Genomic DNA, 25,101 nt, shown 5'->3' with positions numbered 1-25,101 from the left:
GCTGATTACTAATTTGTAGCGAGGCATACTTTCAGTTTTTGATTGATACCCTTTTTATGCATTTAAAGAATACATGTTGGACTACAAACTAGGTCCTTGTTGCAATTTGCAAGCTGAAGTTGTGAAATGTTGCAAGAGCTCTCACAGGATTAGAGGCTTCAGCATTTTCTTCACTCATCACACAACCTTTATTTAATTTCCTTAATTCTTTAAGTCAGTTCAACTTCCTACAAAATAGTTTTCTTTTTTGTAGCAATGTAGATTGTTGATTTGTTGAGAGTTCCATTCAGTTAGACATCTCACCATAATGAGGTCTGGTCAAATAATGACTATACAATTTGGGCAGCACTCTGTCACTCCCATTCCACCAACACTCCCCATCACTGCCGGTGATGACTTGCTAGCTGGTTTGACTTAAGAAAGGGTAGGAAATCTACTAATTATATGTTTAACCCAATTATAGTTGGAAATAGTTTCATATAGTTGTTTATCAGTGTCGTAATCATCTCTGGTATTTCCTCTAATTTTGATAAAATTACTGAACAATCAAATTTATCTTGCAGGATGGGTCGTTTTACCATCAACTGTTCTACTGCTTCTTTCATTATGTCCATTGATCCATTGAGGGCTACAATATGGGCAGCCATTTATTAAATGATTGTGATTTGTATGTTCAATTTGGATGACTGGCCTGTCATTGCCCTACTGGTTGTACCCGGCGCCCTGCACATTGTCTTCATAAGTGATCGTATTGACTGCACAGGCTATGTCACTGGTTGTACGCTCACTTTCTCTAACTTCATTGAACTTCTCATATCACACTTACAGTGTAAAGAAGTGGGTGACAAACAATTCCAAAATTAGGCCAGCAATCCTCACTGAGAATGGCTATATCATTAGCTCACATATACAATATTTCTTTCCGACAACCTGGTCCTTGGAGAACAACTTCATGCCCATCACTTCCATGAAAGTCTTTCGCACCCAAGGGCATGTCACAGGTATGCAACAGATAAATGATCAAATAATCAATGGTAAATTGGTAGACTCCTCATTGAACTAAATGAGCTGGCAATCACGAGTCTTAGGCATGGTACTTAATTTCAGATGAGTGAACCTTGTCATAACCGATTGCACTCTCGGTTGGACCCTGCCTAAAGTCAAGTACTGGCAAAGCAACAACGCTCTTCTTACCTACATTTGATCTATTTGGTAAGCAATGTAGCATTCTGCAACAGAAGGGAGGGGTGATACAGGACTGTGAACAAGTGGATGTGAGATTTCCTCTTCTAGTTGGCTTCTTGGTCCCCAAGGGTAACAAGCTTAGTTATCAAATGTGAATGAGGAAGCTAAAACAATTTAATTTATCAGTACTTTCAAACTGTTAAGGAGTGAACATGATGCAGTACTCTGTCTGCTAACTGACGGCCTACCTGGTACATTTAGAGTCAGGCGGATCATACCTATTCCTTCAACTGAGCAACCATGAGCCTCATTGATGGCATGCTTCCTCTGATGGCCTGATGGAGTAAGGCTTCTCAATGGAAGGACTTTACACTATCTGCCCTATTTAGGATGGATGGTGAAAAGCCTTTTTTACTGTTTCTCACCACCAGTAAAAACCTGGCAGCAAGGGAAAAGAAAACAAAAACAAATTTCCCCCACACCCAAACTCTCAGGGGTGGGGGGCATTTGTTTTGCATTTTCAAAAAGAAACTTCTACATTTTCCTTCCCCCAAATGTGAGCAGAACCTTACTCTATTCTATATGGAGATGAATGCATTGCATATCTTTCCAATATGATAGCTAATGGGCGCATGAACATTGAAACCTGTGGTGAATGACAAAGGACGATCCCTTGTTAAGACAAGCTTTGTCACAATTCTATTAAGGAAATGTTTAATCCTTCATTTGGCTCATTCATAAAAAATTTGATCATTCTTGCACCCATTTGACTGGCTTCGGTAATAGTCTGCCACTAACCATGGCTCCTACAAATTGGAGAAAATATTTCTTTACAATGTAGAGCCTCTTAAGGGTAAGCTATCATTTTAGTAGCTGGCAAAACAAAATGGATGCTTTCATAGAGAAACTGCTTAGGGTATAAGTATGTTAATGCAGAAAGGGAAGAGCTCACATGCAATGCTTGGCGTTGGTTCCGAACAGGAGTTGCACTCTGCTGAAGTGTGAAATCCTGCATTGAGCTGTGTCATGCTGCGTCAGTTCCAAAGAGGCTGCTGGTCAGGAGCTGTGAGGGGCTGTGGTGCGAGGTCCTGCATGCATCTGCATCCGTTCTGAGGCTGCCAAACTGGAGCTTCAAGGGTCTGCGATGCGAGCTCCTGTGTTGAGTTGCATCAGCCTGCATCAGATTCGATGGAACCCACAATTAGGCAGGGAGGAGAACACTCTGATGCCAACTGAGGGTGAAGGACCTGGGGATTAGGACTCACTCCAAGCAGAGGCCAGCAGCAGGGCTCAGGCAGGTCCAGTTGCATGTCCAGGCAGATCCATGTAGCAGGTCAGCTGGACAGTTACACTGAGGCCTCTGATGCTTGTTGTGTCCCTGTAGCACAGGAGGTCAGCCAACTGATCCTTAGAGTCACTCAGGTTAGCCTAGGATGAGGGCAAGAAGGTCCAGCCTTCCTTCTTAGACTGCAAGGCAGTCCTTCTAGCAACAGGGTAGTCCTTTAGTAGCAGGACAGTCCTTCGTCTGCAACTTCCACAGGGCCAGGTGTGTTCTGATGATTGGCTCTGGAGGTCCAATACTTATACCTGGTTTCAGCATTTCAATAAGAGGACTCCTTCTCCTACTCCCACATTGGCCCCTATCAAGGCTCAACACTGTCTGGGGCGATAAAAGACAGCACAGGCCTAGTGTCAGATTCCTTTGTGTGTGCAGAAAGCAAAGCCCTCTGAAATGTAAGTGGGCCAGGTGCAGCTCCTCCCAGACATCCCGCCAGCATTGTCCATCCTGTCCATACCTAAGCCTCCTTTGTGTTACTGTTTGGAAGCAATACACCAACCCTATCTACAGATCCATTCACTGTCATATGACCCAGGATACTGGCACAAGGCACAAATGATTAGGACAAGAAAATGCCAACTTTCTAAAAGTGGCATTTTCAGAGGATGTTAAATTACAATTCCTTTGAGTGTAAACAGTATATTTCTACCTGCTCCCAATGTAAAGTTATCACTTATTAAATGTAATAAGGTAACACAGAGTTAGTGGTACATGTACTGCCATTTACTAGGGACATACAGTCAAATTACATGAACCAATTAGGTGTATGCCGATTTTTTTCATTTGTGAAGATGAGCGAGCACAAGCACTTTACCACTGAATAGCAGTGGTAAAGTGAACAGAGTCCCAAAACCAACAAAAACAAATTCAGCAAAACAGGAGAATTGAAAGCAAAAAGGTTTGTGGGAAAAACACGCCAAGGATGTCACATATATCAATATGTATATACTTTACAAATATTTTATAAATATTTTATTTAAATTACCACAATCACCACTGCTGAACATAGATACATCTGCATTTGATGTTTTTCAGCGTTCCCCCAGTTTTGCATCAATCTCATCACCCTAAGTCTATCGGTTATTAAAAAGGAGCATTTTTGGAAACTTTAAATCAGTTAATAGTCAGGGATATAGACTAATTTCTTAAATGTTTGAGGTATGAACAGAAAACACACAAAGGACAATTAAAATGGATTGTCATTAGATGATTGGAGAACAACTTTCTGTTAATGTGAATGGAATGTGTTGCTAATCATTTGACTGATGCTTTTTTATCAAGTGGAGGAATACCGCGTTGATCAGGTGAAACGTACAAGCATTGATTTAAAAAAGAACAGAAACGGCAAGGTTGCATAGATTACATGTATTTAGGACACCATCTTTCACAATCACAAAGGTACTTCCGCTAATAGAAAGTAATATTAATGGTAGTAGGTGAGCAATTCAAATCATCTATATACCAGTTCAGTTCTATGGTACATATTTTCTTGTCTTGCTCTGTTCCTGAGTGTCTTTCATAAGTCTAAACTGTTGAGAGCATCAGATGCATAAACTGAATGATCTGCCAATGATGACTCATATGATAATATAGCATTCATTCAGCCTACCAAAAACAGCCCACTTGATTTAGACTGAAACTAATCTGCCGATGGATGGATCCCTTTAAGATGCACTTCACAAGTCCTTCCATCTCAAACATGTCCATCTAAATTCAAATACAGAACTGTACAAGCAAAAACACAAATGAGGGTGACTAGTGTAAATCTGAAATGCTATGGTATCAATTCATTGCTCCAGAGTAAATTTTAACCTAACAGAGGACTTTAATAAATTCAATTTTATGTATCAGTACCCATACTTAAAGCAGGAGGTGCTGCAGACCTAGAGATGTGTGAAATGCGCCTCAACTTGGTCCTTACTTCTATTCTTTCTTGTAGATGAAATGAACGACCATCAGAACACATTGTCCTATGTCCTCATCAATCCACCTCCAGATACACGGCTGGAAGTTAACGACATTGTGTAAGTATTCACTTGGATTATTGTCCTTTGGACAGACAATGTACCAGACATTATGTGAATTTTACTGATAATAAGTTTTTAACATCTCATGCATATGTGGTGGCTGGAACTGTAAGATGATAGTTCTTCTTCCAGGTCGGCAAAAGCAATAGAAACACTTTTTAACAGACCACAAAGGTTCAGTATGAACTTTGTCACTTTCCACTGGCCTTAAAAGATTCCCTATCATCAAAGTGTATTATTCAAATGTCTATAATAGTTTTATGTGCTGTCCAAAGGGACAAGCAATTGGACATTATGGAGCTATCAGAAGATATCTTTCCAGAGAGAAGAGATTGTTTTTGATGAAACTCTATCTCATGTATGTCTTTTCATGACTCCTAGAAGCAGTGAGTGAACTCAAATCCTCATTTAATAATGCCTAATATGTCTATTTCCAATGGAGGTGAGCACATGACGACATGTCTTAATTCCTATTCCATTTGCACTCATGGACGTCTAGAGAAGAACAGAAGTCCAAAACTGGAGACATGTACAGACATCTTTAATACTATTTGGCCGAATAGTACTTTAATGCCAACAAACACACATACTGCTTACACAAGATATTTCAATAGAAGACAATATTCAGGATTCACACAATAATTATAAAGTTACACAGCTGTATCAGTATGTCTTGCCGGGGGAAGCAGCAATTGCAGCTGAGGAAGAAACTTCACTAGCCCTACCCGAATCATGCAGTGTTCCTCAGTTTCCAAGGACTAGCTTCGAATCACAATGACATCTTCCCTTTTACCCATTGGCGCTCATGAAATACTACTACCTTGGAAACATAGAGGACACCATGTTGGGTATAAGCAAGAAATTGTTTATCCTTTTAAAAGATGTATCAATAACAGATGCATGTATGCCTATTAATTGGACAGTTATAGTAGCGCTAGTATGACTTGGGAATGAAGCCTTTTTGCATCTTTTTCTGACTGCCTAACGTTGTTCCCTGTTGATGGCAGTGGTAGACTAACTTAAAGGACATACCCTTTTGCCAGTATGCCTGTTGGTGAGGCATATTACCTGGCCTCTCTTCACAGGGTGCTTTCTCTGTAGATTACTCTCTTCCCCCATGTGAACAGAACCACTTGCCTGTCCTTTGTCAACTGGTTTACTGCCCCAAAATGGTGGCTCTCTGATGGTCCGGTTCTTTAGCAAACTCAGTTTCCCTCTTCTATACTGAAAACTTGCCCTGTCCTCTTTCTTGTCTTTTTCATGACACCAACGAATAGCAAGTTTCTTTGCCTGCTGTTTGTGTGTCTACTATCTTCTTGCAGCTTGTCACTCATTTACCATACCATCATCATTCAGCGGGTACCATCATCATTCAGCGGGTAGGCATTTGATTGTATGAGTTTTTTTGGCTCCATCTCATCTCACCCCTTACACCGAGGGGCATATTTATGAGCACCAAGTGCCATCGGAGTGTCACTTTTCGTGACGCTCCGGTGGTGCTATGCCCTGCGCTATATTTACAAGGTGGCATGTGGCTTAACGGCACCTTGTAACTACGACCCCTTCACACTCAACCCTCTGCGTGGAAGGCATGTGCAAGGGGTGTTGCTGTGGGTATGCCACAGCAACACCCATTGCATTTTGACGCCACCTCAGATTTATGAGTTTTCGTAAACCTGAGGCAGCGCCAAAATCTAACGCCATCCCAGAGGTGGCGTTAGCAGGGTGGAACGAGGAGGAATACTTTTATTCCTCCTCGTTTTTTGCTTTTTCTATGTGTGCTGCATTCTACAACATGCATAGAAAGAGCAAAATGCTAGACACGATTGTTTATGTGCGGAAAGGTGTCCCTTCCTGCACATAAACAATCATTTGAAAATGATGCTTTGGCAATTCGGTGTGTGCTGCATTCTACAACATGCATAGAAAGAGCAAAATGCTAGACAGGATTGTTTATGTGCGGAAAGGTGTCCCTTCCTGCACATAAACAATCATTTGAAAATGATGCTTTGGCAATTCGGTGTGTGCTGCATTCTGCATCACACACAGAAGTGCCAAATCGCCATTAGTAATAGTTTATGTGCAGGAAGGGACACCTTCCTGCACATAAACAATCAGACCCCTAAACACAGGCATCCTTGCACGATGGTGCTGGAATGCCTGCGTTGGCGCTGGCAGCTAAATTTAGTGCCAGTGCAGGGGACAACAAAGGGATGCGCCATATTCAATTAAATATGGCACAATCCTGCGTTGTGAAATTTTGGCACAGCATCGCACTCCGTCATTTTCCTATAAATATGGGCCCTAGTCCTTTAACTTACACCCTTAGCCTAACTCCTTAACACTAACCCGTTACTGCAACCTCCTACTCACAACCTTACTCTCTTACACTTACTGCCTTCATCTTTAAACCTTCCCTGGAACGCCTTACACTTACTAACCATTATCTTTTTACATTTACCATTATATTTAACCTCTTATGATTAATCTGTATCCCGTAACCTCTTCTCCCTAACCCCTTACAAATCCCTCTTATCTTTATGACCTTCACCTCTTACCAACTTATCCTCTTATCCCTTACCTCTTCCCCTCTTACCACTACCCCTAAACTTAACCCCTACCCTTATTCCCATACCGCCTTGCCCCTTACTCCCTTACCTTTACTTACTTCTCAGATTAACCCTAGCCCAACCCTATTCTTTAAAATATTATGGATATGATATTACTAATATAGTTATCATTATGTCACTTACCATGTAATAACAAATGATGAGAAACTCTACAATAAAACTGCAATCCCCAGGGAAATTCCCAGTAGGAAATGGAATGATGAAATGTTACCCAACGTATTAACCAGTGAAACTTGGCTGAGGACATCTGGTGACAACCCGAATCCAATTTAGATAGTCCTTATCTGTTAATTTTCCACTCTAGATGGATTGAGAGGTCTCCCCTTTTCACCCAGTGCTGTGGTGTAGTGTTTCAAAGGATGCATCAATCAACCTAAAACTAGAACTCTTCGAACTGGCCACTGTTAACCCTCTCCAATCAAGAGATATCTCCATTTAATTTGCAGTTGGCTACTGACCTGAAATCCCCTGTTAGGTTTCCCTTCCTGCACAAAAACAATTTCCCCCGCAACGCAGACATCCTCGCACCACGGCGCAAAGGTGGCTGCGTTGGCGCTCAGCAGCTAATTTAGTACCAGCGCAGGGGGAAACACAGGGATGCGCTGTATTCTAGTAAATACAACGCATCCCTGCGTTTTAGAAGTGATGCAGCGCTGGCAATTTTGGTGCAGAGGCTGCTCTGCGCTACTTCATGTAAATATGCACTTTAGTGCTTGGAGCTTGAAAGCTGAAAAGGTAATGTATTCCTTTCAGGCTGACAAAGGGTCATAGTTCTTGGAGGGGGCGGTCGGCTATCTGTATGTTGAAGAAGAAACATTTATTTGAAAGGTAATAGCCCTGACTAGACATTGAGGGGCATACTTACGATGTTGGGGCGCAGGGCAGCGCATCAAGTCACCTTGCTGCGCTGCCCTGCGTCAAAGGGGAAGGGCAAGAATGTGCCATATTTGGCCAATACAGCGCATTTCTGTCCTTTCCACCAAAGCTGGCGCTGTTTTGGCTGCCTAACGACAACCAGGCACCCTTGTATCAACGCTGGCACACCTGCACCATGGTGCAAGGGTGTCTGCATTGCATGTATGATTGTTTTTGTGCAGGAGGGAGCACCTTCCTACAGAAAAACAATCCTGGGAGGCTTTTTCTTCAAATGCAGCACACATAGAAAGAGGAAAAAAGTTGGACAAAAAAAGATATTTCTCCTCATTACGCCTCCCCTGGGAAGGCATAAAGTTTTGGCGCATCCCCAGGTTTACATAGTCTTGTAACTCTGTGGATGCGTCAAAATCCATGGATGTTGTGTTGGAACACCCACCGCAATTCCCATGAAACTCCTACCCAGGGCAGAGTTGTACGACCGAGCAACTTGCACTGCATTGGACTTCTCCAGATTTATGGAGGCCACTCAGAGCCACACAAAGTGGCTTTGCAGGGCTTCATAAATCTGACTTAAAACCTTGAGTCACACAAGTACTGCTTCGTGTGGTGCAAACGTGATGCAATGCTCTCATACATATGCCTGAGTTTATAGTACTTCCATGCATGTAACTTATTGTCATGTTCTCATTCCGAATTGCTATTTCACTGCGATCCCCTACAGTAAGCTTAGACTGCCCGACTTCACTAACCCTTGAGGTAAGATATGATACTGAAGAACATAACTTGCTTATTGTCCCATGATTTATAGGAAAGGACTCACATTTAATACCAATAAGATAACCAAAGTTATGGATTGATTTTGCATAATCAAGTACTGCACACATGCAGCATGTTTCTGCCTAAATATCTGTTAGATAAGTTGGTGATTTTCAAGACATAACCGATGAAACCATTCAAGATATTTGGTGTTTAACCACAATTATAAATAATCAAGCAACTGCATTTCTTGGTGCCTGTTAATGTACAGATCTTGACTTGCCATTGTAACATGCTAATTTTTCCTGTTCCATTTTATGTTTTTCCAGATATTTAATCCGATCCGACCCACTAGCCCATGTCGCCAATGACTCCCATAGCCGAAAAAGCAGTAACACCTACAAACCGAGCACAGCTTGTGACCCTGAAACCAGAGATGAGACTCAGCTATGAACCTAGGTTGGGGTGCGGCATCAATATCCCCTGACTGGAGGTAGTGCATGGACTGTCCTTACATGGTATTTTATTAAATGGAACACCAACAGTATTAAATATAAACTGAGGAAAGCATGGATTCAAGGTGGAAAATGGTCTACCTGAAAAAGTCCAAAACACTGGTTAAAAGAACTGCTGGAAGTTCTGTTTACATATTACTGCCAGTGGACATCAGATGTCTCTGACACTTTTACAAAGAAGCAGGTCCAAACATCATCAGAGCAAATGCAACAAGCTTGAAGAAGAGGTGGAAAAATATATCCTGGTAAATCAGTGATATGCGCCCTATCTCCAGTCGCCACATTGGAACTTCTGAAGACTGGATCATGATCAAATGCCTTGAGTTTGATGTTTGGCAGATTGTGAAGGAGGGGGTGCCTGAGATCCTATTTTATACAAATTGCTTGATATTTGTACCTTTCTTAGAAAAAATGGCATAAATTGGCCGGACAGCCAAAATTTTAATATTTTCGATATCCATTATACAACTATTGCTGACTTAAAAGCAGCAATAAATGTAACCCTGGTTTGATACACTGCCATGCAGAATATGAAAACAAAATATATAGGATGTCCAGTACCCTTGAATTAGGCATTTGCATATTTTCATAAATACCATAGGGAATTTAAAATAAGTTAATGGAAGAGGGAGAGGTCTTCTTTTCCAAGTTTCTGCTCTACATAGTCCCATCCGTGCTCTCATATGTTTATATTCCAAAGATCCCTCATCCACTCATCTCTCGATTCTTTGTGCGACTGGTATGCTCCCATGTATTTGCCCAGTTAATTCTTCAGTTAGATTTCTCACCTTCAACAGGACCTTTCCTCCATTCAGTACATATCTCCCCAGGCTGAATTTCCTCATTCCATTGACATGCTTAGCAGTAGCCTTACTAGATCCATATGTATTGTGCTCTGTACCTTACAGCCTCTAAATACAGTTGTCCATTTTACGCCGAAATGGCTAGTCTCTGTGCACCTCAATAGTATATCATCATCGGAGCATGAGGCAATGATGACACAAGGTGAACTGCTATTTGGATCTGCACATTTACATGTTTGCTGCAACATGAGTTTGTGAATTAATTCATATGGATTTGTGCCTTTTGACCTCTCTCAAGGAGCCCTTTAATAGTTTCTTTGACTGCAGCCTCAAAAACATCTACTTAATGAATCATTCTCCCTATTGCCAATATACTCAGTTTTCCCCCATCATACACATATCCCAGTGAGAGCCATAGTATTTCTATCAGGCATTAGGAAAGCACATCTTCATTTATGGGCAGAAGCACTTTACTCTGGACAATAATTATCTGCCACATATTGTTCTTTTGTATTAATATTGTTAATCTCCTTGGAAGATAATGTAAATACTTGAAAAGAACCCTGAATCATTGCTGTGAATAGAACAGAAGACAGGAGAAAAAGCCAAAATCTTGTGTTTTTATAGTACATATCTACAGTGCTCGTTCTCTGCAGAAGTGCTGAGTGCATTAATTTATTTCACTTCATTTGCATATTCGTGGTAATATCCATCCAAAGACACCTCATAATCATCCAAGGTCAGGAAACAGTGTGGACACCGTGGCATTCCATTTATTTATTAGATGTGTTTTTTGTGTCATCAACATCATAGTAGGGGGCATCAGAAAACCTATCAAATCTAATGCAATGATGTCAGATTACTGAGCAAGAGATGGGGCAAACATAGGGGTGTGTGATTATGCAGCTGCAAGTTATTAGGAATATAAAATGGGGAAATAAAGCTTATGAAAGCCTTTTTGCACAGGTATGGTAACCCTTGGGTATTAACTCTACTGGCCGGACTTAGAGGCGGTCAAATACGGTACTCGGTCACAAATGTGATGGATATTCTATCTGCCTTATTACAAGTGCATTACATCCTATGGCTCTTATAATAGGGGAAGATATTCTATCTGAGCCGATTCGAGATAAGACTAAGGTTGCCTACTAACCCTGCAGGTTAATTTTAGTATATACCCCTTTTGTCCAAATCACAATAAAACTTCTTGATACCTTCAATGTAGATATGTATTTAAGTTGCAATGGTAGAATATTGACAATCTGAACATTTTAGTCTGGGTTATGACATGATTTCCAGGTTGGTTATGACGCCAAGCCTCTGGATGCGGATATTCCAAATTCCACAATTTTGGAAATATTTCAAATTCAGTCTTTCTTTAGTATACTGTAAGCTTGTCACGTTTGGTTTATACACTAAGATGACCCAAATAGTCATGCAAATTACTTCCAAATGTATAAGGTCTACTACACTGTAACATTTTCCTGGGATAAGATAGTCCTAAAATAGTTGCAAGGTTGTCCTTAGTTTAACAGAATTTTAAAACTGTACCCTGGCATCGGCAGTCTTAGATGTATAGACATGGTATGCAAAGCAGAAATGTGAAATTTCTATCATGCTTTCTATAGAGCTAAAAGTATAGAAAATGATTAAACGAAACCATGCATTCCTTCCATAATACCTAAACTTGTAAGTGAATGTACTGCTTCATACCAGTGATTTATTAAATGTCCAACCACCATATTTTGACATGTGGGAATGGCTGGATTTCTATATATACAAATCGTGCCCTTGAAGAGGGCCAAAATCCCCTCATCTTGAGATGATCACTCAAATAGGGCACATTCAAGCCTAAATTAGTCATTCATCTTGGAGTCTGATATCCTCTTCATTTTTTCTTTCACCGCGTATAAAATGATTCCATTAATCAAAGAATGGAAATGGATCGGATGTTGGTGGGGAAATAGCCAATAGGCTTCGGTACATTTAAGAAAAACTGTAACAGTGGGGCATTTTAAACAATGGGAAACCCAAACCTCACAAGTGGGCTCTGGGAGACATGCTAACACCAGAGGAGGGCTCTCTAATGGTATAGTTTGACTGCAACTTGAAAGTACACTGTGTAGCCATTTGTTAATGTGCCTGATGAATTACTCTCCTATAGCAATGCAAAATGATCTGTTGTGGTCGTACTGAGCTGACAATGTTTAACCCACAATGTAAACGGCTGTACATAGTGGATGAATGACTGTACTAGATAGTTTTAAATATTCTACAGTAGACTGGGGTACTCAGGATTTGGAACTAAATATCTCCTTAGAGTTACCTGTTTAAGATCATGGCTTATGGAACACATGTGCATCTTCACAAACAGATGACAATGTTTAGGTCTGTTACCAAAATATTCTGTTAAATCTTTCTACTGTACGAAGGACCATAACGTTATAACCATAAATTGATTAATTGTAGTTATTGGTCCTTATCAATATGGATGTTAAGTGAAAGTTATGACATTTTATAGTGGGCAGGAAATCTTGTATTCAGTGCATTGTTTGCATGTCCATAGACTTTATTTATCACGCACTTTCTTTTTTTCTTATAAGAAAAATACATTGGCCCTGAATTAAGAAAAGTGGCACTACACTCAGTGCAGCGCCACTTTTCTTGCACCCCTTACTTCCCCCCCTAACACCACCATGTGTGTACCGTATCTAAGATAAGTCAGACCATGACGGTAGTTAGGGGAACTAGCGTCAAAATTTATGACGCTAGTTTCGGAGCTTTTCAGGTTTAGGATCAAAAATGTTGATGCTAATGCTGCAATGCCCATTGAGGCCCTTTGAAAACAATGGCATGTCTCCTTTTAACGCCTGCTCTGAGCAGGCATTAAAAGTGCAGAAATAAATGATGCAAAGAAATCTCCTATATTTCTTTGAGCCTTTTTTTGGCCCCCAACGCATGAACGCCCCCTTTGCATACATTATGCCTGGCGCAGGCATAATGTAGCGCAAAGGGTTATGAAGTGCCACAGTGGATGCATTGCGCCACTTTGTAAATTTGGCGCGACGATTTTGACCTCCCTGGGCCACATTAATGTAAAAAAAAGTACGCTAATGTGACGCAAAGAGGCGCTAGGGGCTCTTAAATCAGCCACATGGTTTCTAGGTTTCAAAGATAACTTGTTCACTATTGTTTTTTGTGGTCAAATAGCATATTGTCCGTTTTGGTCTGCGCAAACAGTCCTCATTGTGAGCTGTGAGTTAGAGTGTGGTAAACATTACACAATATTTAATATTCATAATAATTATCTGCTATTGCACATGCCCTCGTCCCCTGTACTTGACATCACCACAGCTTGGGCTAGTCAAATAGATATCCCAACTGAGCATGCGTGGAGGAGGGGTGAGAGGTTAAGCTCGCTTGGCTTCGTGGTAGCTACGGGGCGCAGGCATACCACAGGAGCTTCTCCCAGTTCAGTTACAGAGATTAAGTGGCATATTTAGCATGGATGTCAGAGGAAATAAGGCATCTGTGTAATGCAGAAAACTACTGACAACCAATATCTTTCATTACTTAAGTACCTGCTGAAGTGAACTGTTGTCCATGGTACAACTGTTAATTTCTGAAGTATAGCCCTTACCACTTTTCACTTTCCTTTTTCTATTCATGCAGACTTCTTTTTATTTTTCTGCTATCAAAGTATTAAAATTTATAATTTAACAATAATGAAAATACACAGGCAGCATCCTAATAACCACCCCAAAAAGTTAGCATGGAAAGAATATTTAAAATCGTCCATTGATGGTGTTAAATTTTCTTTTACTTCATTGGATTCAGTGCACTCTGAAAAGAAAGTGGTCAGTATAGGCAATCAGACCTAGGTACAGATTGTGGGAATTCAGTGTTTGTTGGATACTTGTGTTCATATTATGAAAATTAATTGATGATATCACTACAATATGTAGTAAGTTACCTCCTATCATGCATATGTATTTATTTGTATGGAAGCCTAAACCTATACACGACCCATGATTTTTTTTTTTTATGTAAGTGTAATATAATTCAGACTAATTCTCATTCACAAGAACTGATCACATAGACTTCTTAATGACAATTTAAAAAGCTAAATGAAACATAAACATTCCAAGAGATGTGTATATTTGTGTAACAACGGGTATCAAATGTTGCTTCACGAGTGCCACATCTGTGCTAGATTTTCAGTACAATCATTTTATAAATTATCTTTACTTACAGACATTAAAAATAATCTGAAAATCTACGTTGATTTGGCAATCCTTGACCAATGCCAGGCACAAGTGATGTAAAGAGATTTAATGCTATTAATTGAATACTGGATGTCCAAACCATGTCTAAGGTAGATGTACCACAGTGCAAATATAAAGGGAAAATTCCTTAATCTTAAGGTTATCAAATCATTTGCTTTAATAAAAAAGAAAACATTATCTGTTTTCTTTATACTGCCCCCTTCCTCTAATTTTTATGAGTGCAAAGCTAGAGTTCTGCATTAACATTTCTAAAAGTCCATCTCTCATCCAATAGTTTTTTAAAGATGTTTTATTTACTTTTTACTCCAAAAAGGAGAATTGTCCGAACAGGAGATATAAGGGGCCACATATTAAAGATGTTTTTGGTCACAAACAGTATTAATATTCAGAAACTTGTCACATACTTTCTGGACTGTGTTTGATATTTTATATCTTATTTAACTACTTGTGTGTACATATATTAAATAAAACAAAGTATTTTAAGACACTGTTCACCGGATCGTATGTTACTTAATTGTTATCAATATTACAAGTACATACCCCATAGATGAGTGTTGTGTTGCTATTGCCTTGCTACCAGAGAGGGATTTGTGCTCCACTGGTATGAAGGGCATAAAATTACTCTATTTCAGAAGCAAACAATAAGAGCATTTCCAAACATAAGATGATCCTATAAACCACAGTGCTCACTAGAATACTAAGGCCCATATTTATACTTTTTTAGTGTCGCATTTGCGCCGCTTTTTGATGCAAAAGCGGTGCCAACTTACAAAATAAAATTGTATTTGGTAAGTTTACGCCAATTTTGCATAACAAAATGACGCAAATGCAACACTAAAAATTTATAAATATGGGCCTAACATGGTAAGGACATTTTTAAGAACTCGAAATCTTGAAAAACATGTATTTCTATATATTGTTTATATAGTCAGCTCACCGGCAAATAAACATAATATGAAGAAAAAGATGAGAAATTGTTTTTTAAAAAAGGTGCCCTCAGTCTCATTTTTGTGGTAGATGAGATTTGGATTTCTTAAGCTTCTCTGTCAACTCCTGGAGCATCTTGTGTGGTACCTCATGAGTGGTGCTTATGATGTTACTAGCTGAGGCATCATTAAACATATCTGGTGCTAGGTGGTACAGCTCACAAGTGGAAGCTTTAAAAAGTGAGCAGGCCTCTTAGATGACTGTGACGACTCAATTCTCTGAACCCCATTGCCAGACAAAGAACAAATATTATAAGAATGTTATTCACCATTAAATTGTGCTGGCTATCAATTGAGGGGCGGGTTGGAGGACAGACAGAGGAACACATTAATTGAAACTGCTCAGTGATTTATTATTCATGAGCTCATGTGTGACAAGCAGCCTGGATTGGATGGGGTGTATTTACAGAAAAAAACAGACTGTGAGACTTGATACCAAGCAACAGTTTGAGGTTTGAGGCTTTCACTGTGTCTCTGCAGACCAAATGCAGGGCATTATGATCTGCAAATCTACGTAGGAAATCATCACTTACACACTGGAAATGATCTCCTTGTGATCACACCTATTGCTGTGCTGTTGCAGATTCAGATAATGAGTTATTATCATACACATCTGTGACACTGCAATATTGTGTCAAAAGCATCTTATAAGAAATAGAGACCTAGACAAGGGTAGTTGAGGTGCTTTGACCTGGGTCCCATCCTTTAAATACTAAAAAAGCATGTGTGACCGGTTCCTTTATGTACATACCAAGGGCCCTCCATTCGCTCATTTTAGAGATGTTCAACGGCCCAGCAGACATCCCTTAACGTTGGCAGTAACCAGTGACAGTGCCTCCTGTTGATGTATTAAACATCTGACGGACAGCTCCATCAGCAAGTCAATAACATCCATCAAATTTTTAACATGTGTTTGTTTTCTCAACAACAAAATCCAATAGCAAAAATGTAAAAACGTATAACCCCCTACACCTTGGAGGTTGCCTCAAATGTGATGGTGATTTTGCGGTTTCCACTGTCCTCTACCACCAAGTTTTACCGAGCAGGGATGACAAGAGAAAGCTGGGCATTCCACCGCCCACTCTTTATTGGACCTCTGACTGCTCTTCTCCGTTGGGTCATTGAAGGAGTATGTCAGCTATAGATTTAAGTTGTGTCTGTTTGTAAGTTAAGCAGGCAAACCTTCAGTTTGGCAGAAAGATTACTCCAGAGCATCTTCTTTACCAAACTCTATATCAACCCCATAATTTCTTAATTATGAGATGCTCCTTGGTTGAGAAACCCAAGAGAGGCTACAAAATCATTTTTGGCCCCCGCCCTGTAGAACGCTTCTGACGTGCCTCATCATACTTGATTAATGGACTGAAGTAACAATACCACATACTTCCTTTGCAAGTTAAAGCTCATCATGTTTGGGTTCCAAAGATTGAGGCCCATATTTATACTTTTGTAGCGCCGCATTTTCGCCGCTTTTTGATGCAAAAGCGGCGCAAACTTTCAAAATACAATATGCAAAAAGAGTATAAATATGGGCCTGAATTTCCCATTGATGAAACTAGCAGTTTGGTGTTAGAGACCAGAGTATAAAAGGGGGAGACACCTCGCAAAGTGTGAAACGTTTATCATTGAAGCCAGTGGATTAATGAACTGAAAGGTACAAATACTTATCCATTCAGACAATGTTGGCTCAAAATCACAATCAGAAGAACAATGCAAGAACAATGTCAGAAATACCAAGCCTGCGAGCAATAATGGTGAAACCACAGCATGACACATTGCAAAATTGTATCAAACAAAAAGATATCATAAAATATAGCCCAATCACATCACAAGTAAATGCCTGGAGTACTCGCATTTTACTAATCTATGTAAGGATTCATTTATATTACTTGATGGGGGCGAACTTCCTTGACCCTTCGGCCTTGGGTGTATGATGTACAAGACAATATAGAATTTATAAAATAGCCCTACATCAAAATTGCAAAGTAAAAATATCTCTGGGGATAACGTCAAAAGCCTTGGGAAATTAGTTTCTGGTACAAAGTGAAACTGCATTTCTTATGGTGCAAACACAACTTAAGTTTCTAGATCTTTCTTGCATTAAACTACTAACATAAATGCAAATTCTTTACGCAAAGAGCTGCGGGCAATATCCAGTACTTGTATGGGGTCTGCGCACCTGCTGACAAGCGTCAAACCAATTAAAAATAGTAGAACAGCTGAAGTTTCAAAAAATAGAAAAATAACATTAATCGAAAAACAAAAATACAAAATAATACACGATTATTAGGCAGAAATGTATGTACACGTTTTCTCCTATGTTTCCCCTGTCTAGTACACATACATAAACACCCACACATACCCTCCCATTACTTGTCCCAGCTAGCAGGAAAAAATGTCCCAGCAACATTGTCATGTGTGCCCCAGAACTGACCTATCCTGGTTTGAGTAATGTTGATTTTGGCTGCCTGGGCCATGTGAGTTGAGATACCTTTGCACATATTACGTCGCTGCTTGTACCTGCACCGGCCTTTGCCATTAGGGTCACAGAAGTTCCTTCTGGGCCCAATCGGGCTCTCACTTTGTGATCCCAGGGCCACTTGGGGTCAGGATAAGATTTTGCTCCTGCATTGCATGCTGCTCATCGTTGGCAGGCGGTCAGCTCTCCCCTTAGTAAATGAGGTTGAAGTATTCCCTCAACCCCAACCCCCCCCCCCCCCCCCCATAGGCACCCGATGGATTGAGGCTCATCCTGAAGACGGGTAAGGTTCAATGGAGTACAGTCGGATTTTTGGGTGATCCAACCACATGCAAGTAATTATAAACAAGCATTTGCAATGCGCTGGGTCTCGCATTAGTTTGAGTTAGAGCTATTAGCGTTGTAAACTCCTAACCAGACTCTTCTTGCCACATACATTGAAAATGAAAAGTAAAACAATTTCACATAAGCAAGCCGATTCAAAGCGCCTCGGCATCAGTGTAAAGGAGCACACAAAAGGAAAAAGAAGTTTGCTCGCAGTCAACGTATCGGCAAATGTGCAATTGGCCATGTAATAGGGATGATGTCCAAGGCAGTAACTAAACCGCCCCAAGGAGGGACAAACGTAAAGCATTTACCAATGAAAATAAAGGATTTTAGAAGGACAAGCCCATGAGTAGTGATAGTGATGGGTGTGTGGTGGGCGTGGTTAAAAGCCCAGATACATACCAACAAGTCGGAAAAGCAGCGCTTGCACGCCTCTATGCTCAACCTAAAGAGGGGGCGTATAGCCACAAGCCGAGAGGAAGTGGCCAATAGCCTGCATCAGGGTTGCAAGTATGCCGCACATTGCCCAAAGCAGCTACTACCTATTCTGCATTTCATTGAAAAACGTTGCATAGGATATAAAACATACCCAGCAACATCATACCTTCTTGCTTAAATAGGTACCTGACAGTAGAGATTGGGGTACCCTTATCCATGGCCAGTCACTTTGAATGAACCCGGGCCAACATTATCTGCACCTTATAGTATTGAAGATAGCCTATGTGGGGATGAACAGTGAATAGCTGTGTGGAAGGGTGGCATGAAGACAATATTGACTATCCAGCAGGGCACACAGTTCCCACCACAGGCATCAACATGTTGCACCATCAATCTACACATTGCCCACAACTCACCACACGCATATGAAGCAGAGGAAACAGTTTTGACCTCAAAATCACACAAACGTGTATTCTGCATAAACTGTGCATCTGCGTGCATGTGTATGCTGCTGTGTAAGACCTTTTTATTGAGAAATAACATTCTTTTTTTTAAACCCTTCAGATTGTGTTAGTTCGTAAATTAAATGTATTTCACTTTTAAGTGCAGTGTTAGTATGGAAAGTAACTGCGTCTTTTTCATGGGGCTGGACTAAAAATATCAGTAATACTCACTATACACCTTAAATTAAACACACTACCAACCACTGTGACATTAAATAATTGCAATCAAAGCAGTTAACCCTAAACCACAAACATCTCACTCCTTAACTCCCGTACCCCAAAGAACTTAAGCTATACCCAACGCCGAAACATTAAAACCCAAATCATGTAGAATTTACACTTAACTTCTAAACACTAAACCCAGAACTTACATTCTTAAATTCATACCCTTAACCTCTAAACAGTAATCCCTTAAATCCTAATCCCTATAAAATAAACATGTAACTCTTAACTATATACCCCATCAATTAAACCTACAGGCCAAAGACTTAATCCATTAACCCACCAGCCAACAATACACCAAACCTATTAACCAGTTCTCCAAGTCCTTAATGGTAACTCCAAGCCCTTCACCCTATACGCTTAACACCTAATCCATACCCTTGACCCATACCCATAAACCTCATACTCAAAACCCTTATCCTCAGCTGCTAACCGCACACACGTAACCATACACATCTAACTACCTGTTAACCCTTAATCCCTAAACCCCAACCTTAAAACATTAACGCTGTTCTCCAAGCCCCTAAAGTTATTCCATAAACCCTTAACCCTATACCCCAGATCTTCAAACCTATACTTTTAAACCGGTTCCTTTATCTCTAACCCCATACTTTTAACCCATATACCTTAACTATCCAACCGAACACTTAACTCATAACCCTTAACTTCTGCATGCCTAACCCCTGTGCCTCAAAATCCTAATCCTATACCCCAGATCTGTAACTTTGATCCCAAAACCCCTAACCCCTGTGCTCAAACTCTTAACCTCAAGACATTAAGCCCTTTTAAACCTTCCTTGCTTCAATATACTTTGGGGACAAACACCTTGGAAGGGTTTCCTTGTGGTGGTATTTAGGGGCATATTTATAAGCACCTAGCGCCTCCTTGCTTCACATCAGCATAATTTTTTTTTACACTGATGTGGCCCAACGAGACCAAAATCCTCACGCCATATTTAGAAAGTGGTGCAATGCATGTATTGTGCCACCCTGTATCCCTTTGTGCTACATTATGCCTGCTCCAGGAATAATGTATACAAAGGGCGCGTTCTCCCGTTAGGACGGCCGAAAAAATGGCGCAAGGAAATCTATGAGATTTCCGTGCGCCATTTTTTTCAGCACTTTTAACGCCTGCTCCGAGCAGGCATTAAAAGGAGGCTCCCATTCTTTAGAATGGGCTCCTATGTACTCCGCAGGAGTAGCACCAACATTTTGGCGCTACTCCTGCAGAGCACATTAATAGCGTCACATAGAATGATGCTATTGCCCCCTACCCTGCGCCATGGTGTGCCGTATTTTAAATATGGCGCACACATGTTGGCGGTAGGGGGCGCCAAGGGGCGCTGGGAAAGTGGCACGGCGCCACTTTCTATAAATCTTCCCCTTAATTGTTTTCGAACTAACAACCTAGAAGTGCTATTGTTAGAAGTGTCAACGTTTGAAGTGCTGAGTCACCACCACTGTGTGACGTTGCAGATGTAAGTCACAAACCGAAATTCGCAAACATTGCCCTCGAAGGCCATTAATATACGTGCCAACTTAGGGGCAGTGCCTCATAAGTGCCAAACCGATATCTAGGAAGGGTTTATTTCCTTGTATGGGTTAAATGGAATCTGTTTTGATTGTACTGTATGTGTACGAATAACTATCACTGTGTAACCAAAAATATCAATGTTCTCATTTGTTTTCCATTTCTTGTAAACAAATGCCCAGGCCTTGTAACATTGATCTACGGAATATTTGCAGGATACAATTGTACATTGCATCTTTTGAATTTAAATGTCTTGCACGAGCAAAAGGTGTAAAATATATACTAAAAAACGACCCAGAGTTTATTTGTCACTGTAAAGGAGCTTTTCGAGTGAGAAATAGAAATGAAAATGCATGTATTTGTATTAACAAAAGCCTTTTTCCAAATATATGATCCCATTTTGATGGCATGCAGTCCCGGGGTGGCTGCAACACTGCAAACTGATATTTTGTACATTTTCTTATAAATTGGGAATGATATTCACAGCTGTATGTAAAGAAGAAAACTGCCAATAAAACAGCTGCATGCAGCCAATTGAAGGACATCGTTTCTATGAATGTTTTTGTCAGCCACAGGCATTTGAATCGCAAGTTAGCGTTTGAAACTCCTCTTTTCATGCAATATTTAAGAAGAACAATACATGGTCACTGAAGGCCTCACCACTACATCTATATTAAAGTTTTGAGCGAGTAGCTACACTTGTCCATGTTGTGGTTTGATATATCTGAAACTCAAAAATGGCTATTAGCATAATTTCGCCACAATCATGGAGGTACCGGAAGTGACACCATAAATACTGCTGACATCACAGGAAGTGACTTCACACACTTTTTGACTCCCAAGTGGGTCGTGGTATATCTTTTCTTATTAGGCACTCTTTCTTGCCAAGCATTGGCGAAGCCAATTGTCTGCTTTACAACTGGAAGTGGCTAGATACTGCTACCCGTCAATCTGTGCATGCACTCAATCACTCATCCATGCACTCAGAGATTCATCCTTTCTCTCATGTATCTATTCATCGACCTATTGACCCAGTCGTGCGTTCACAGTCCACAATATTACACTGAAACACCATTTATTAAATAGTCACAATCCGTTATCATCCAAACGTATTCACATTAGTGGCTGTTTGTGGGGGGCGTGGGAAAGCTTGGCCGGTAATGTGTCATGCTAGTCTGTGAGAGATGTGAGTGTAGTATATGACTGCTTGTCTGCAAGGGCTGTGAGTGTTCCCAGTAGTGTGTGACTACTAGCCTGAGATGGGTGTGACAGTACAGTCAGTGGTGTGTGGTTGCTTCTCTATGAGCACTGAGACTGCTGTTGTCGGTGTGAGTGGAAGTCTAAGTGAGTCCGTGATGAGTTCGAGAGTGTTGTCAGCAGTGTGAGAGTTCTAGTGCATGAGTTGTGAAAGTGCTGATTCTAGTGTGAGTGCGCTACTCTCTGAAGGCTGTGAGTGCTGTAGGTGGTGTGTAGCTACTAGTCTGTGAAGTGTGTGAGTGCTTCTTGTAGTGTATGACTGACACTCTCATGGGGTCGGGATTCCTGGTGAGATTCAGTGACTGCGGGTATGTGTATGTTGTAACAATGTGTCCAGTGACATGTGGCTGGTACTCTGTGATGGATGTGTGTGACTACTGTGTACACTTACGGTCGGGGCCTAGTTTCAGCTGGTGCAGGAGAGGCCTGTGTGGCCCAACCAACCCTGAATAATACTGCATTTTATCACTGAACCCACAGCCAGGAGGACCTGGGCGATTAAGGGAAAGTCCAATGGAACAAAGACAATGTTACCAAATGTCGGCATGACAACAGAGATGTGGCTTCTATCAAAAACAAAATGTAGGGGATGGGTGTGAAAAATGATGCTCCTGTTGAAATAAGCGGTTGAGCGTGTCCGAGTCATCTGTGTTTTAGCAACGGTTAGGGCAGCGAGGTCTCTGCATTTCCTGTTGCCTGGCACCCCATTGATGCAGACAAACACGGAAGGCGATCTGCGCCAAAGACCGACAGGTTTCAAGCAGGTGGCTCTCAGAGTGACAGGACATACAGGACGCTCGCTTCACCGAGTATTCCTCTCAAGAAAAAACAACGTTTAAGTGTTCTTTGAAGCACCTTCGACTCCGCGACCTTCCCTTGACGTTGTTTGGAAACTCATTGCCGGGTCCTGGGGAATTACCAGGAACTCTCTGTCAACCATAGCGGGCAGAGGCGGGGTATATATTGCAAGTACCAACAAGCAAAGTCCTCTCCCTTCTCAGTAATACTCAGTGGATCAAGCTCTGAAGAATAAAAGGCTGAGTCTTCCCCACTGAAAGCCTTTGATCATAGGTAGCATAAGGGCCCAGTTAGGATTTGCACCATGCACTGGTGCCAAAATTACCGGGTACCAGTTGCACCAGTAAAAGTGCAACCCGTTGCGGGTAATTATGAGTTATTGCCCCGTGAATGGGGAATAACCATGCAGACCCCGAATTCAGAGGTCCTTTCCGAACCCAGATTCCAGAATCTGCGGACAATCTCGCTCCAATTTACCTCCCACTTCGAAGAAGGTGATTAACGGGAGGTGATGGCCTTTGCAGGGCAGTGGACGGGGAGGGTGTCAGGGGCGCGGGCAAACTGTGGACCAGCATGAGACAGTCAAGCAAGGCACTTGTGCCAGCAGTCCTTGTCCGAGCTGCCTGCAATTTTACTGCCCAGTTGGTAGAATCTGGTGGTCCAGTGTTTCCGCTCCTATGATTTAAAGATTCGAGAACTCAGGAGCACTTGTGACCGGGCAGAGCTTCATCCAGTGCTTAATTTGTAAATAAAAACGTGCCCGTGCGCAAAGCCCTCCTCTTAAACCCGCGGCTGCTGCAAGTAAATGTGCGAGCACGGAACACTGAGGCAGCGTAATCCTGAAGCCATCTCGGGTCTCTTCTATCCATTTACAGCCACTCCCTGTCACTTCAGCTCACTCTTGCAGCTCTCTCCCTTTGTGACTCTTTTTCGTTTTTCTCTTCCTCGAATTTCCCATATGTCTTTTGCTCGCAGTTAATGCTCGAGGTAGAAAAATAAGCGCCGGCCGTCAAAAATAAGTGCCAGTGCTCCGCACCGGAAAAAAACAAATACAAATTAAGCACTGGCTTCATCCCACCCAGGAATACTATTTCGCTGACTACGTGTCACGTGCGACACGTTCATCCAGTTTGGATTTTATAGTGAAAACAATATTGCACCTTCAGGCTTAATGGTTTGTTTTGAACACTGTGGGGCATATTTATACTCTGTTTGCGCCGAATGTGCGTCAAAATTTTTGACGCACATTCGGCGCAAACACTGCCCCATATTTATACTTTGACGTCAGACCCCACGGGCGTCAAAGTTCCACCATGTGCGTAATTTTTTAGAAGGGGGAACCAGCCTTGCGTTAATTATATGCAAGGTCGGCGTTCCCTTCCAAAAAATGACTTTAAGGCCTGTGCCCCATATTTATACTGTGACGTCATTTTGACGCACAGGAGGGGGCAGGCCTTAAAAAACGGCGCCCAGCCTGATGGGCGCCGTTTTTTAACGCCTGGGTCAGGGCAGGCGTTAAGGGACCTGTGGGCTCAGAAGGAGCCCAGAGGTGCCCTCCCATGCCCCCAGGGACACCCCCTGCCACCCTTGCCCACCCCAGGAGGACACCCAAGGATGGAGGGACCCATCCCAGGGAAGTTAGGGTAAGTTCAGGTAAGTATTTTTTTTCGTATTTTTTTTGTGGCATAGCGGGACCTGATTTGTGCCCCCCTACATGCCACTATGCCCAATGACCATGCCCAGGGGACATAAGTCCCCTGGGCATGGCCATTGGGCAAGGGGGCATGACTCCTGTCTTTGCTAAGACAGGAGTCATTTCAATGGGGGTTGGGGGTCAAAAAAATGGCGCAAATCGGGTTGAGGCCAAAATTTTGCCTCAGACCTGACTTGCCCCATTTTTTGACGCCCAAGCTCCATTTTCCCCTACGCCGGCGCTGCCTGGTGTGAGTCATTTTTTTTGACACACACCAGTCCGCAGCGCCGGCTAACGTCATTCAATAAATAAGGCGCCCGCATGGCGCTTTGGAATGGCGTTAGCCGGCATTAAAATTTTTGACGCACAACTGCATTGGCGCAGTTATGCGTCAAAAAGTATAAATATGGGCCTGTGTGTTTCGGCAAAAAAAAAACTCATCATGCAAAGT

General features: G+C 41.6%; 1 protein-coding gene across 5 annotated transcripts in view; it reads left to right on the top strand.

The window, feature by feature from the left end:
- The window catches only part of KCNT1 (potassium sodium-activated channel subfamily T member 1), a 1,355,573-nt gene extending 1,334,129 nt beyond the window's left edge, over positions 1-21,444 (top strand). For all 5 annotated transcript variants that reach the window (XM_069241642.1, XM_069241641.1, XM_069241643.1 and 2 more), the window contains 2 exons: positions 4,464-4,548; positions 9,143-21,444. In XM_069241642.1, the coding sequence (XP_069097743.1) occupies positions 4,464-4,548; positions 9,143-9,266 (209 nt within the window). In that variant the 3' untranslated portion in view covers positions 9,267-21,444. The remainder of the gene's footprint in view (positions 1-4,463; positions 4,549-9,142) is intronic.
- The last annotated feature ends 3,657 nt before the right edge of the window (positions 21,445-25,101 follow it).

Source organism: Pleurodeles waltl, chromosome 6 (assembly GCF_031143425.1).
Source record: "Pleurodeles waltl isolate 20211129_DDA chromosome 6, aPleWal1.hap1.20221129, whole genome shotgun sequence".
NCBI lineage: Eukaryota > Metazoa > Chordata > Amphibia > Caudata > Salamandridae > Pleurodeles > Pleurodeles waltl.
This window is presented reverse-complemented; position numbering and strand designations above follow the sequence as displayed.